The sequence below is a fragment of the Prionailurus bengalensis genome, chromosome A2, assembly GCF_016509475.1.
Source record: "Prionailurus bengalensis isolate Pbe53 chromosome A2, Fcat_Pben_1.1_paternal_pri, whole genome shotgun sequence".
NCBI lineage: Eukaryota > Metazoa > Chordata > Mammalia > Carnivora > Felidae > Prionailurus > Prionailurus bengalensis.
The window spans coordinates 61,007,195-61,023,113 of NC_057348.1; the positions used below are offsets into that span (position 1 = coordinate 61,007,195).

Genomic DNA, 15,919 nt, shown 5'->3' on the forward strand with positions numbered 1-15,919 from the left:
GCACCTCTCCCGTGGACCATCACAGCCCCCAATCGACCTATCCCTCCCCGCCCCCCACATCTACCCGTTCAGCAAACACCCCGTCCACTACGGGGTGTTCAGAGAGCGTGACTAGACTCGGATGGGTGGGTGGATGGATGGGTGGGTGGACTGACAGGTAGGTGGATCTTGTCACTGTGTGGCTTTCATTTCACGCTGAGACCCCTGAGGCTGGGTTCCTGGGCCCCTTCCCAAACTGGACCCCCTGAGCAGTCGCCCTGAAGGGGCCAGGGTCAGGCAGGGGTGGAACCGGAGGAGGCCAAACACACCCACTCTTCACGTGCATCTCCTGGTCTAAAACCGACCCTTTATACCTGCTGCCTGGTACTGTGGCCAGTTCCCCGAGTTGATGCGCAAGGTGCTTGCTCCAGGCTGCCCTGGAGCAGACAGCGCTGGGTCCTGAGTAAACTCCCCGAGCCCTGCGGGCCCTAGGGGAAGCACAGTCACCTGTGTCTTCCCTGGCTCCAGGATCAGGGGGGCCTCCAGGCCCGGACCTCATGTCCCCTTGCCCCTGCCGTCTGGGACAGTCACACGCATAGCTGGGCCTCCGATCCCGCAGGACTGAGACAGTGGGCGCTGGCATCCCAGCCCTGCTCGTGTCCTGGGAGGGAGCTTCCGGGGCTGACGCTCTCTCACCACAGACATGGGGCGAGTGAGCGCCCGGGGCCAGTGGCAGGCAGTGCTTGCTGGTGAAGGTGGGGCCTTGTCTCACTGGCCTTGCGGCCCTGGGCTGGCCAGGCCTCCCGTTTGTCCCCAGGCCACATCCCAGCTGGGACCCGCGGGGGCCTCCACTCCCACCACGTGCTTGCACCCGAGACCCCTTCTTTCCAGAGCCTGGAGCGCTCTGCACTGAGAGCAGTTGCTGAGATTTCTGTGACCCGGGGGACCCTCAGCTCAGTGACTGTGTGCAGCTCCCGTCTCTGCTGTGGATGGAGGACCCTGAATGCAGGACGCTCCCCTGCCTCTCCAGAGACCCTTTCTGCTTGGCTGTCCCTGTGCAGTTCTGGGCCAGGCTGGCGGGTGACAGAGCCCCTCCCAGCGGTGAGGACTCTCATCCTGCTTGAACGCCCTGGTCCCTGCAGGAAATCAAGGAGACATGGTGGTTTGAGGACCACTTTGCACACTGGGGAATTTGCTTTTCTCCGCAGACCCCAGCGCTCAGGTCTCTGGGAGGCACTGGGGCTGAGGGGTTCTGGGGCTGCTGTGGGTTTTCAGGCTCACAGTTCTGCTCCAGGGCGGGTGTGGGGAGGCATCGACTACGGATTCTCCTTCTCGCCACAAAATGTGCTGGGATGAGTGTGAACGCTCCATCTGGTGTGGGGACAGTGAGACCGGGCAGGGCCTGAGGTCTCGGGGACACTCTGCTTCTCCCCTCACCCCACTGCTGTCTTCCGTCCTGCTGAAGGTTTTTGTCGTCCCTGTGGCTAGGCTCCCGCCCCCTCCCTTCCCCGGTGACCTGCGTGTGACATGTGTGACTCGGCGAGCCTGACCACTTCTCCTGCACGTGCCTGTGCTCAGGGACGCCTCTGTTGTGTTTTGCAGGAAGGTCCACATCACGAAGACGACCCTAGCATGCCTGAACGGGGACTACGAGGTGGAGCCGGGTCACGGACATGAGAGGAACAGTTTTCTGAAAGCTCACAACATCGAGACCTTCTTCATCGTGCCGTCACATCGGCGGAAGGTGGGCGCCAGGACCCTCCTGCGTGGACACAGACGGGATGGCGTGCCCACCCCCTGGGCCAGGCCTTCGGGGTGGGGGGAGGGGTGTGAGGGGAGGGGTGCGTGGGGGGGGCATGGGGTGTGTGTGGGGCAGGGGCTGTGAGCTCCTAGACCCTCCGTCAGAGTGCAGGGTCCTCTCGGGGGCTGGGCCTCCTGCAGCCTCCCTCCTCACCTCCCTGGTCCTTTACCACCTCTCCTGGAAAACAGGTGAGGGGTGGGGGGTACGCTGAGGGGTGCTGTGCCCACAGGAGGATCGTGTGGGGCACTTGAGGTCACTGTGTCCAAGGAAGCTGATCTGGATATGATTAGAGGTGACCTTTTCCTTTTAGGGCTCAGGTGAGAGGTTCAGGGCATAAGAGAGGGGCTCAGGACACAGGTGAGGGTGCAGGGCACAGGTGGCCCCAGCTCTCCTTCGGGACATAAGCGTGTCATATGTGGGGGACAGCTTCAAGCTTCGCTGTCGTGGTACGCCCACAGATCAGGGCTCTGCAGTCCCTGAGATGCAGCAGTCCCTGTAGCCTGGGGACCATGGGTGAGGGTGGCCCTGGGCCAGGACAGGCTGGGCTTACGAAGAAGGGGAGAGAGTCGCAGCTGCCAGCAGGGCCTGGAGGAGGGCCGGGTGAGGGGTTAGCACTGGGCCCCAGGGGGATGGGAGTGGAGGGTGGTCTCTGAGGGGCAGGGACCATGGGGGTCGGCATGTGTGGTCCTTAACCAGGCTTCTGGGGTCTCCCCCTGGCCCGGCCCCACAGCTGTCCGCTGTTCTGCCCCCGGATGCCGGCTTCACTCTGGTTTTCTGAGGCTGTGGGTGCGGCTCTGTGCTGTGGGACCTGGTGCCGGTTCTGTTCACTTGTTTGGTCCCCGTGACCTCCTGGAGTGTTCCCATCTCGTTCATGCTCCAGGCTGGAGGGGCAGCACGGGTGTCCTCACCGGGTTTCTTTGTGCCATGTGTTGGCACAGATATTTCCAGGGCTGATCCTCTCTGACATAAAACCAGCCAAGAGGATGAAGTTCAAGACCGTGTGCTACCTGCTCGTGCAGCTGATGCACTGTCGGAAGATGTTCAAGGCAGAGATCCCGTTCTCTAACGTCCTGACGTGTGAGGACGACGACAAGGTAGGGGCCGCCATGACATGTGAGGACGATGACAGGGCAGGGGCACCATGACGTGTGAGGACGATGAGGTAGGGGGTGCCATGATGCGGGAGGACGGCGACAAGGCAGGGGGTGCCCAGACGTGGGAGGATGATGACAAGGCAGGAGACGCCATGACACGTGAGGATGACGATAAGGTGGGGGCGCCATGACATGTGAGGATGACGATAAGGCAGGGGGGCTGTCATGACGTGTGAGGACAACAAGGCAGGGGCCGCCAGCGCTGGTCCCTGAGCAGATGCACTTCAGCCGGGTCAGCCCTGGCCTTTTCCGCTTCACAACATTGTAAATGCCGTTCAGGCCTGGGCTGCTTTTGCTTTCCTGCAAAAATCTTTCTGGTATCTTGTATTTTTATTTACTTATTTACTCTTGCAGTTTGGTTTTCCATGTGTGTATCGGGAAATTCGTGCTCAGACCCCCAGCCTCTGGCTGAACCCGCCCTCCAGATTCTCGTGCATGTCAGATGTTCTGTTGGGAGGTCTGGCCGTGGCCTGTGAGCCAGGGGACGGTCAGACAGGCCAACCCTCCATGGGGAGCGCCTCTGGCTGCCCCTCCTGTCCCAGGCCTCCTGCTTTGCCTGCCCGCTTCTCTGTGGTGGAGTCTTCTAGTGGATGGAAGGTGGCCTCCCCTTGGGTGTCCCTGCTGTGCGGCCTGGCTGCCAGGATTTTCCACCTTTCCTCTCAGCTCGGTCAGAGCCATCTTTGGGTTTTCTGGTCTCCTGCTGGGTTGTGGGGTGCTGCTCTGCGGGGGTCCCCACATCCACTCAGCCACACGGGCCTTGTGTTTCAGGGGGCAGGGGCCAGGGGCCGTGTCCCCGGAGGCCCGGAGGAGCCTGGTCTGCCACCCCTTCCCAAGCGGCTCTGAGCCTCGCCCTCCTGTGTCCTCGTGTCCTGGCGCCCAGCCACCATTGCTCCGTCGGTGACCAATTTCCATCTCCCGAGAGCGCACTGCGCCCCTTGCTCCCGGTTTCCCTGCCATGTGGGTTTTGTGCGTTAGAAGGGATTCCATCCCTGCTTTTGGGGGAGAAGCTGCTGGCTGGGACTCCTGGGGGTTTGTTGCCTCCAAGGATTTTTTGTGGTTTTGCTGGTGAGCTCGTATTTGTGAGAATGTTGCCGGAAACCCCTGGACAGCTTTGCTGGTGGTGAATTCCATCAAGAGCGGCCTTCCCTCTGCCAGGTACCCGGATGGGCTTCACGTGCCTGGCAGGTGTGTGCACGTGTTCCTGGGGGGACCCCTCTGTGCAGAGCCGGGTCGAAGGTCACGTTCCTCACCGTCTCCTGTGCGAGGTCTGTCCACGTCAGTGTTTGCCGTGGGGCCTGTGGAGGCACAGGCTTCCGTTAGAACTGTGACCTCACGGCCCGCCCCGCTCAGGCCCCTCTTTGCTACGATTGCCCTGTGAAGATGATGGGCTCTAGAAACTCCGAGTCTCCGGCAGCAGAGGTGTGTCAGGTACCTGCCTGGCCTGGGCTTCTGAGTCCTGATGTCCTCTGGCGATTTCCTTTTCTCACAGCTTCTTGTGCATTTGGAAGTGTGTGCGTGAGTGTGCATATATGTATGCATGTGCGTGAGTTTCTGTGCACGCATAGGTGTGTCCGTGTGTATGCACATGTGTGTTTTCATACGTGTGTTTGCGTGCACATGTATACGAGTGACTGTGCGTGCACGTGTGTGTTTGCATGTGTGTACCTAGGTGTGTGCATGTGTGTGTGCACATGCATGCATAGTGTGAGTTTGTGTGTGTGCATGTATAGGTGTGTGCATGTGTGTGCACGTGTGTGTGCATTTCCATGTGTGTGTGTGAGTTGGCCTGTGTGCACATGCATACGAGTGAGTTTATGTGCATGTGCACGTGTGTTTGCGTGTGTGCATAGGTGTGTACATGTCTGTGATTTTGCATATGTGCATGTGTATGTGTGCGTGTTTCTGTGTGTGCATGTGTGTGTGAGTGTGCATGTGTACATGTGAGTTTGTGTGCAGTGTAGTTTGCATGTGTGCATACGTGTGCATACAAGCGCACATGTGAGCACATGTGTGCGTGCATATGTGTGCATGCATGTGAGTGTGAATATGCATGTGCATATATGTGTGCACGTGTGTGAGTTTGTGTGTGTGTGTGTGTGTTCATGGCCCCTTCCCTCACTGTCACTTGGAGTTGCCGCTGGATTGCTCACCCTGCGTCCTCTCCTCCCTCTGGGAGCAGCAAGCCAGGCCTGGTTTCCGCCTGTCCCCAGGCCCCCGAATCCCGGCCCAGCCCCCGACACCTGGAATCTCCGGAGTGCAGGACGCCTCACGGGTGCTGCCTTCAGACTCTGGTCCTTCATTTGTGTTTGCTGGGGACAGAAGGTTCTGGCCCTCTAGCCTCCCACCTTGGGGGACACCTGCTGCCTCACTCTGTGTAGGCATGTGCTCCGGCCGCCATCCCTGTCACCTCGCCCTTCACCCCAGGGTCCGAGGCCGAGTTCTGCAACCACTGTGCAGTTTCAAGGCTCCCCGTCTGCACACAGCTCCCCAGCCCGAGAGGGTCTCCCTGTGCCCCCGGTGAGCTGCCGGCCGGTGCATCAGATTTGACCACCTGTGTGTCCTGGACCCCGAGCTTCGGCCCCACGTCTGGCCCCTCCCTCCAGCCAGCGCTTCCGGGCTCTGGCCCAGGTGGCTCCCCTGCTGGGGGCATGGAGGGACAGGCAGGTAGCCGGCCGGGGCCCGCGGCTCCCCTTCGTCCCCCTGCCTCACGGTTAGTGACAGCAGGCCCCAACGGGGGGAACAGTAGTGTCTGCCCCACGGGAGGCCCTCGGGGGGTTCATGCGGGGCCGTGACAAGGCACGTGGTTCCTAAGGATGGGGTGGAGAGGTGCAGAGGCAGGGCTGGCCGGCCAGCAGGGGCCCCTAGTGAGGACTGCAAGCGACCACCCAGTGACCTGCAGGGCCGGCCCTTCCGCTGGCGGCCGCTGTCTCCACCGGCCCCCCTGGTCCCACTGGCCTCACTGGCCCCAGAGCCTGCCTCCCTGTTGGGATGAAGTCCCTCACCGGCCCTGTCTTCTGCTCATCCGTGTCCAGGCCTGACTCCTGTGCTGGTGCCACGATGCAGATGGCAGATGTTGAATTTCAGTATCTCCCGAAGTGACCCGTCGTGGTTTTGTCCCCGACTCACACGGTGAGAGGTTGCACGGGACCCTTCCGTGTCTCCAGGATGCCGAGAAGCTGCCCCTCACTGTCTGTGCCACGCAGTCTGGGTGCCCGAGCTGTGCACTCGGCCCATGCCTGCCCTCTGCTCTCTGCCTGGGACAGCGATGGCCCCTGTCTCTGCCACCACAGCCACGCATGCGCCTCTTTTGTGGCTTTCAGTGGTTGTAGGCGGGGTTGCCCGTCAGCCCTGGACGGGTCAGACCAGGGCACCATCGCCATGAGCCGCTCACCCCTGGGCACCCCGGCTCAGGCAGGTGCCCATGGACCGTGGTCAGGTCTCAGGCCGGGCCTGCCATCTGGGGTCAGCCGCAGGGCATCAGGAAAGCCGGTTGAGCGTGGCCTTCATTTCTCAAGCCTCGGCAAGGACAGTTTGGAGAGCGGGCATGGGGTTTGTCACCCGGGACTCTCATGGGACCGAGCACCCCTGACTGCCCGGCCCCAGAGTTCTGTGGCCTCAGCGCCCCCGTCCCTGGCGTGTCCAGCCGGGCCCACAGGCATCAGCGTGGCAATCAGCAAACATATTCCCTGGGGTCCTGGGCAAGCAAGGCGCGTTGCGTGGACCCTACGATGTCCCTAGTGAGAGAGGAGGCAGCAGCTTTATAGCAACACGCTTCACAGTTATAAAGAAAAGGGTAAATTCCTGGTAAGCACAAAGAGAGGAAAAGGATGGATGGAGAAGTGCGAGTCTGAGCACTTCTGCGGGACGTCCCTTAGTCAGGACCCCAAGTCCATGGTGGGGCCTTTTCCCAGCCAGGGTCACTGGCCTGCAGGGCTCTGACATGGCTCCCGGCCTGTGTAGCTCTGACGTGGCCCCTGGCCCACATGGCTCTGACGTGGCTTCTGGCCTGTGTGGCTCTCATGTGGCCCCCCGGCCTGCATGGCTCTGATGGTGGCCTCTGGTGTCCAGGCAGCTCAGCCGCTGCTTTGTGGAGGCCGTGGGCACCCAGGCCCCAGAGGGAGAATCCCTCCAGTTCCCAAGATGACCGGTCATTTCTAGAAGGTTGTCTCTGAAGTGGTGTCTTAAGTTCGGGGCCTGTGGGGACAGCATGCGGGGAGGGAGAGTGGGGTATGGGCTGGGAGGGGCTGACGCTGGGCAGGGCCAGTTCCCGGCCCACAGTGTCCGGGGTGTCAGCCTGAGAGGAAACTGAGACCCAGCTTGTGCTTCACGGGTGGGAGACGTTTCCGTCGTCTGCGCTGCTCACCTGAGGGGAGCTGGGCGTCCACGCTGGGTGTCCACATGGGGCGTCCATGCGGGGCATCCACGCTGGGTGTCCATGCCGGGCCCCAGGGGTGCACTCCTACCTGGCCCCGGCCAGGCGACCGTCCTTCCCGCCCCGCCTCACTGCCCACGCCCCAAACCCCGAAGATTTTAACGTTTCTTTTAAGAGTTTATACTTACCAGTAAAACCTTGGTTTGTGAGCATAATTCTTTCCAAAAACATGCTTGTAATCCAAAGCACTTGTACATCAAAGTAAATTTCCCTGGAAGAAATAACGGAAACTCAGATGATTCATTCCATAACCCAAAAATATTCATACAAAAATGATTACAATACTGTAACATGATACAAAATAATAAAGAAAATATAGAATATAAAGAAAAATAAGTTAACCTGCACTTCTGAAAACCTGGTGGCTGGTGTGAGGGAAACGAGAGAGGAGGGTTACTGTGTAGGGCGACTTTCACAATCACTAATGGAATCACTGCTGTCTATTGGTTCCCTGGGATCTTTTTCTGCATGGGGGCCCTTGTATACGCTCGCACGGATGTTGACTATAGTGCAGTATCAATAAACTCTCGTCATAGACTGTATTTACTGTAACTGGTAATAAGGCAGCGGAGGAAAGGGTCTCTGTCCGCAGGCAGCCTGAGCTAGAATGAAGCAAAGCGTTCCTAAGCTCACTCTTGTCTGGAAAAGCAAAGGACTGTCCACAGGTGCTTTGAAGTGACAGAAAAGACACCAGTGCCAGTTGTGGGCACTTTCCAACATGCTGAAAAATCACTGATTTCTGCCAAACGCCACAGCCTGAGACCGAGCATCCGAGCCTGGGAGATGATCGCCCACAATCCCGCAGAGAGAGAGAGAGAAGGACCATTGGCTCAGTTGTGATCACATGTCATTCAGTGTCATGTTCGACTCATGTTGCAAGACATCACTTGCTTATCAAGTTAAAATTCTTAGAAATGTTTGCTCGTCTTACAGAACCCTCGCAGAACAAGTTACAATCCAAGGTTTTACTGTGTATGTTTTATAGTTAATCCTGTGATCCATTTTGAGTTAGTTTTTTTTTTTTTTTATAAGGTATGAGGTTTAGGTCAAGATTTACTTTTTTGCTTATGGACGTCCATTTGGTCCAGCACCATTTGTTGAAAAGACAGTTTTTCTTCCGTTGAATTGCTTTTGGATTTTAGTCAAAAACCCTTGACCGTACTTATAGGAAGCTGCTTCTGGGCTGTCTGGTCTGTTCCACAGACCTCTGTGTCTGGCCCTCCACCAACACCATACCATCCCAAGTAATGTAGTTACACAATCAGTCTTAATGTTGGGCCGAGTGGTGTCTTTCACTATATTATTTTTAAGACAAATGAGCTATTCTAGTCTCTTTGCTTTCCGTTTAATATTTAGAAAAAGCTTGTCTATCCATAAAAAAGTTCCTGTTAGGATTTTGATAAAATTATGTTAAGCCTGTGTACATCAATCTGAGGAGAATTGATATCTTCACTGTGTTGTGTCTTCTAATCCCCAAGCATGTGTTTCTCCATTTATTGAGATCTTTAATCTCCTTCATCATCAGCATTATATAGTTTTCAGCATACATGTTGTGTTCGTGTTTTGTTAGATTTGTACCTACTTCATTTTTCTCTGTGATTATGAATGGTCCTGAATTTTAATTTCGTCTTCACGTGCTGATTACTGGTATTAAAGAAATACTTTATGTTCATCTTGTATCTAGTGATCTTGTGGAATTCATTTGTTTTCCTCCCCTTGGAACTTTCTATGTAGACCATCATGTCACTTATCATAAGGATAGTTTCGTTTCTCTCTTTCTAATAAGTTTGTCTTTATTTTCTATTCTTGCCCTATTGCACTGGATGGGGTTTCTAGTACTATGGTGAAACTCCGTCTTTCACCAGCGAGTATGACGCTGGCTGTCAGTATTCTGTAGATCTTCCTCATCAGGTCGGAGAAGTTCCCCTCCCTCCCTAGTGTTCTGATCATGTTTATCAAGAATGGGTATCGAACTTTGTCAAAATGCCTTTTGTGCGTCAATTCATACAACCATGGGGTTTTTTATATGGTGGTTAATCGGGTGTTAATGTGATGTGTTGCATTCGTGTACAAATATGTAAACAGCCTTGTGTCTCTAGATGTGGTCACGGTGTGTACTTCTATTCATATTGTGCTGAATTCTATTAGCTACTATTTTATTAAGAATTTTTACATCAGTATTGAGAGAGATGGCCTGTGGTGTTCCTTTTTTGTACTGTCTTGGTCTGGTTGTGTTATCAGGACAATACTGACCTTGTGAAGTGAGTTGGAAGGTGTTGCCTCTTCTGTTTTCTGGAAGAGATTGTATAGAGTTAGTGTTAGTTCTCATTTAAATAGGAGAATTCTCCAGTGAAACCATCTGGGCCTGGAGATTAATTTTTCAGGAATTTTGAAGCTATGAATTTGAATTTCTTTAGTAATTACAGGGCCAGTCTAACAGTGTTTCGTGTCCGGGGAGTTGTGGTAGTATATGTGTGCTTGGAGTAGTTCACTGATCTAAGTTGTCAACTTAATTGTGTACCACTGTTCAAAGTATTTCCTTCTTGCCCTTTTGGCGTCTTCAAGGCCTGTAGTTGAATCGCATTTTTTTTCCTGAATCTGTTAGTGTCTTTCCCTCTTTTCCTTTGTCATGCCTGCTACAGACTTTCCAGTTTTACTGATATTTTTAAAGAACCAATTTCTGTTCTATTACCCTGTGCTGGGCACTGCCTCTCATCCCCCCCCTCCCCCCATCCACACGGCTGCCACATACACATCGTGTGACCCCATTTGCGGACACGGAGCCCCAGCGCCGATGCTGAGCTAAGTCCCCTGGCATCTCGGGCACCAGCCGGCAGTGGAACCGTGACTGCATCGCAGGCCCCCAGCCCCGGGCCCCCAGACTCTGCAGCGGGCGAGCACACGGGCCCGAGGGGGCGAGAGAGCTTTCTCTTCAACACGAGGAGGATTTGTTGACGTTTCTTTCTCTCCCCGATGGCCGCAGCGGAGGGCGCTGAGAACCGCGTCGGAGAAACTGCGAAACCGCTCGTCGTTCTCCGCAAACGCCGTCTACACCACCCCGGGCACGCGCGTCAACAGGTACATTGGCCGCCTCCTGGAAGCGCGCCAGACGGAGCTGGAGATGGCGGACTTGGACTTCTTCACCCTCAAGTACAAGCAGGCTGAGCGGGAGCGCAAGGTAGGTGACCGGGACCTCAGGAGCGCGGGAGATCCCAGAGGCCCCTTGGCCGTGGCCGCCCGCACTCGCTCTTCTGGACGCGGCCGTGGTTCCCAGGGGGGCATCCTCGGGAGGACCCCGCATGTCTCCTGGAAGCCGCAGCAACCGATGGCGGGTCTCTGTGTCTCCTAGTACCACCAGCTCCAGGACGAGTATTTTACCAGCGCCGTCGTTCTGGCCCTCGTCCTGGCTGCCTTGTTCGGCCTCGTCTACCTGCTCATCATCCCACAGTGAGTGTCGGGGGCCCGGCGGCCAGAGGACAGGGGCACGGGGGCTCCCTCCTTGTCCGCTGGTTACTCCCCCGCGGTCCTGGCCACAGCCAGCTGTCTGTTTGCCCAGTGGCCGGCTGTGTGAGGCCCCGATGCACATGTGCGGGACGCTCGCTCTAATGTTTAACTGAGCCAGTCCTGGGACGCCGTGTATTTTCAGCATCTCCATGCACACACGTGCACTCTCGACTTCAGGACAGGTTTTGAGGGAGGAAATGCAGCTGGGTTTCCAGGCGTGGGTCATTTCAGACACGTTAGAATGAGATAGCGGGCTCTAGGGAGGAAGAAAGAGGTAGCAGCAGAGCAGCATCCGGGCTGCTGAGTCACAGTGAGTCTGGTAGGGCTGTTTCTTGGCGGGGACAATACACCTGTCTCCCAGACGGAGCACTTTCTTTTTTTTCTTCTGTTTAAAAAAATTGTTTTTATACATTTATTTATTTTTGATAGAAAGAGACAGAGCACAAGTGGGAGAGGGGCAAGACACAGAATCTGAAGCAGGTTCCAGGCTCTGAGCTGTCAGCACAGAGCCCGACACGGGGCTTGAACCCACAAACCACGAGATCATGACCTGAGCTGAAGTTGGACGCTTAACCGACTGAGCCACCCAGGCGCCCCTCAGACAGAGCACTTTCTTAGTGAGCCCTCCCAAGGGCAGTAGTCCCTTTAGAGTTTCCAGAAAGCACATGGGAGCTGCCCCGTCTCCAGACACCATGAGCGAGGTGACCTCCCAATGGCCCTGCCTGGGGATCAAGCCTTTTCTAGAAGAGCCGCTCCCAGATGAACTCCACTCAGAGGGCAGTGCCCGGGGCCAGCCCTTCGTGAGGGAGGACCTCTCGGCGGGCCCAGGGACGATGGAAGCTGGGGTGGAGGCGCGAAGGGAGCTGGCGGGGTGGGGGCTAGGGGAGACTCCCAGGTAGCCGGTGGGCACATGGCACCTGCTCCAGCCACGGTGACCCTGCATCCTCTGCCCTAGGAACCTGGTCCTTCTGCTGCTGCTGGCCTTCTGTATCTGCTTCCTGGTGGCCTGCGTCCTGTACCTGCACGTCACCCGGGTCCAGGTGTGTGTGTGTGTGTCGTGTCCTGTGTGTGGCCTCCACCTGCCCTCTCAGGAGCGCAGGTAGGGCGGTGGAGACCCTCACTCCCTCTGGAGTAGCAGAAGCTCACGAAGCCCTGTCATGGGCCGGGCGCTGCCGGGAGTTCTGGGAACACCTTGGGGACACGGGGCAGGCGGTCTGTAGTGATGGACACTCGTGAGCGCCTTCTCCTGAGTGGAGAGTCCGGAGCAGGAGGCTGGAGGTCTGTTGTGCTCTCACATGGTAGACGGGGTTCTCTGTTGGCTTTGCTGTTGTGACCTTTGGGGCGGGGCTGGGTTGGTGCCCCGAGCGGCCATTCTCCCAGGAGGGCGCTGGGTCCCAGCCCCACGGTGGCCTCCAGGCCTCATCTCCACGCCCCCCGTTTCCCTGTCACCCCACAGCTACGGCAGCAGACCCAGTGTTAGCTTTGCGTGATTGTGGGAAACAGCAACTTTGTGAAAAACTAAATTCGGTTTTATTCACTTAGCTGCGTTGCTATGCATAGATAACTTCTTGTTTTTAACTGGGAGAATTATACTTACCTAAACCATGTTTCTGGCTTCTTCATCTTCATAGACGGAGTGACACTCGCACTCCAAGGAAGACAGCTTAGTCACGTGATTGGCTTCTATGGCCTGCTGTGCCTTCTGGGGAGCTGGGAGCCGGTGTGGGTGGACACTTGTCCTACCCTCCAGGAGCTGGGAGCCAGTGCGGGTGGACACTTGCTCCTGGCAGAGGCGGCCTCAGGTCTCCAGCCGGACGCATGTGGATTCAGAGTCTACCAGGCTGTGGGCGGCCCTGTGCTAGTTCTGAGCATTCCCGCCGGGGCATGGCCCAGAGACAGGTAGGGGGGCATAGACGCAGGATCAGAAGGCCAGTTTTCAGAAGAGCAATTTAGCCCTTTGCGTTTGAGCAAACGTCTCTGGGATCAGGTGTTCATGTGGAGTGCAGGCCTTTGTGTGGGGGCCGTAAGGAAGGATACTTTACAAGTGACAAAATCACCAGCTATGTACAGGTCTCAGGTGACAAAGGGAATTTGCTGCCTCACATACTCAAACACCCGAGACAGGAGGGAGGGCCCAGGCTGGTTTTCTCCGGGGACTCCGTTCTGCCACCAAGACCCAGGCTCTGGGCCCTCCTGCCCGTGGGGCCGGCCTTCCTCGGGGTGTGTCATGGACAGCCGGCTCTGTGCTCACCCAGCAGCACAGGGTTGGGAGGAGGCCTGGCGTCCCCTCAAACCCGGCAGCCTCCCTCCCAGCTCCCTGGCCTCTGGCAGGCGGAGCCCCTGGGAAGCGGCATGTGCACACAGGGGCGTCCGGGTGCCCCTGCCGGGCGGAAGGGATTCAGCCTTCTCCCTGGCCGGGTCTCTGCCCCTGGTGGAGCCCGGCACCTGCAGCCAGAGAGCAGAGAAGATGGAAGTAAAGCGGCTGGCGGGCGGGCACACCTTCCCCATGTCGCTGCTTGGGGGACCCCTGCCCCACCCGGTCCCCGCCCCCACTGCCCGGTCCCCACCGCTCCCTGCTTCCAGGCTCTCAATGTCTGTCCTCTCAGCCCATTGACAGGTGACCACAGCCTCTGAGGGGCGGGGGCGGGGCGGCCAGCTGGCTCTGCACTCCAGGCACCATGAGGCCACGAAAAGGAAGGTGCCCGTGGGCTTTGTCGGGGGTTCCTTCAGTCCAACTGTCAGCAGGTCCAGCTTGGACGGTTGTGGGACTGTCACCACAGTTCCCAGTAGCCCGTCCCCAGTCTTGCCTGTGGCCGTCCCCGTCCCCACGCCAGCCCGGGAATGTGGTGTCCTCCCAGCCCTCCTGCTTCCCTTCTGCCACCTGCTGGCCATACAGACCTGGTGTGGGTGACCTGGGCCCCAGTAGTCTTTGCTGAGTAACGGGTCCGCCCCTGGTAAAGCCAGTCATGGCTGCCACCCGCCACCACAGGATGCCATGTGGTCGAGGGACGCTGCCTCCTCACTGGCCTGGGGCTCGAGGGAGGAAGTGTGGGGACCACTGGTGCCCGTCACAAACGTACCAGATACGTATTAGTCTGAACGTCTTTTCTCTCTTTATATAACCAACGGTAAGAGAACTTTGCTATTTTGACAAATGTTTTTAAGGGTCTTGGGACAATCAACAGGATTGCTCCCTGCGTGGTTTCGCACGGTGTTGTCCACAGCCCCGTGTCACTCTGAGAGAGCTACCACACCGTCGGCACCACAGCCAACGCTTTTCACTGTCTCTGAAGCCTCTGCTTTGGGATCGCAGGGTCACGGTCAGGCCGGCGGGATACCCCAGCACGTAGCCATTGCCACGCTTGTTTCTGGGGAGAGATGGGAGGGTGAGACGTCGTGCACGTCTGTGGGCGGAGTTTCCATGGAAGCATGTGGGTGGGGAAGGCAAATCCACATGCAGAGCAACTCCCCTGGGACAACTGAGGGAGGACAGCGAATCCTGCTGCTGCGGGCGGGGCCCCAGGTGAGGTCAGCAGTGTCACTTGGTCAGTGAGGGGGCTGCCAGCCTCGACACTCATCCCCAGAACCCTCCCCCGTGTCTCCCGTCAGAAGGGTGCCGTGCGGGGGCTCCCCGTTGATCTCTGCGGTGGCTGTAGTCAGGTTGGCCCTCGTGAGCGGAAGTCCGTGTTCCTGGGCGTCACCTCCATCCCTGCCACGGTGGCCACTGTGTCCGCGAGCCCATAGGGCGATAGCTGGGGTGACTGGGGAGGGAGGCCGACCGGTGTCCACAGAATGGGTGGTCTCACCTGCTTGGTTAGCACACTCCTTGTCTGCCACGTCCCGCGCCAGCCGGTGTTCACATGGGACACCGGTGTTGCCCGCCCACCGATACGGGTCTTCCCGCATGTGTCTGCCCCACCGGTGACTTCCTGTCACAGTGTTCCAGCCATGCCTCTTCCCGGACCTCCAGCCAGACATCGGCCGGGGCCCACGAATCAGCGAATGATCGCACACGTGGCCGTCACTCTCTCCAAGCCAGGTGCCCAGCCGGGCGCCGCCTGACGTCCGCGAGCAGCGGTGTCTGCTGTTCCTCTCTCGGCTGACGTACACTATCCGTGAGGCCAAGGGGTAGCTGGAGCGTGGACCGCGGCCTCTGGGCCACTTCTCTGTGTGATTTACGTGCATCCCACGGCCTGCTGGGCCCCGTCGTGGCCGTGCCTCTCCCATGGATGACGGAGCATTGCTGTGCACGCCCGGCTTCAGGGCCTGGAGGGTCAGCCAGCACCCGGCTCAGGTCCCGCGGCCCCTTGCTGGCCCGTGGCCAAGTGGCGAGTCCCCGCAAGGCCCAGGAGCAGGACGCGGGTGTCTCCAGAGAACGGCTGGACTTTGCTGCGAACCCCGTGCAGAACCCGAGCTGCGGTTCACAGGTCCGGGCGGTCAGCAGTGCCAGGGGTCCGACCCACAGTGAGCTTGCGAGCGGAGGGGGCCCGTGAGTCAGCGTTAGCCGTGCTCTTGCCTCTGGTGGGTCTTGAAGTCCGCAGGGTGAGCAGTGGGGGCGGGGAGGTGCCTGTCAGGTGGGGCGAGGAGGACGCAGCGGGGTCCTGTGAGTGTGAGCTGGTGGGGACCTGCGTCCCCATTCTCAGGCAGCTGGGGTCAGCGACCCTGAAGCAGGGCCCAGGAGAAAGGTGACAAAGAGTGACTAGGTCACACAAAGCCGCAGTGTCGGCCCACATCATGGCCCCGGTGTGGTTTCCTGGCCCGGCGAGGCAGCGTGCCAAGTCCTGTCAGGCCCCTTGGCGTGGGTTTTGTGGAAAGATTCGATCTCTGCAGTGGCAACGTTGGGGCGGGGTCAGTGCTTGGAGCGGCTGAGCGCCCACTCTGCTGGGGAAGCGTACCGTGGCCGCCCACGGTGTGGACTGTGTCATGGGAGGTCACGTGGTGCCCAGGAGGGCAGGTGACTGAGACCCAGCTGTGGCGGCTTGCTGGCGCTCTCATTTCCACGGAATGGCATGTGGCATGGCGCATAGCTGGTGGGAAACAAAGCTAGAA

General features: G+C 58.1%; 1 protein-coding gene across 3 annotated transcripts in view; it reads left to right on the plus strand.

The window, feature by feature from the left end:
* ADCY1 (adenylate cyclase 1) overlaps positions 1-15,919 on the plus strand; it is a 109,250-nt gene that overhangs the window by 58,136 nt on the left and 35,195 nt on the right. For all 3 annotated transcript variants that reach the window (XR_006298432.1, XM_043588413.1, XM_043588414.1), the window contains exons 7-11: positions 1,582-1,723; positions 2,719-2,874; positions 10,350-10,544; positions 10,716-10,813; positions 11,826-11,910. Coding sequence is in view for 2 of the 3 variants with exons in the window: in XM_043588413.1 (XP_043444348.1) it covers positions 1,582-1,723; positions 2,719-2,874; positions 10,350-10,544; positions 10,716-10,813; positions 11,826-11,910 (676 nt within the window). In the remaining variant the exon portion in view is untranslated. The remainder of the gene's footprint in view (positions 1-1,581; positions 1,724-2,718; positions 2,875-10,349; positions 10,545-10,715; positions 10,814-11,825; positions 11,911-15,919) is intronic.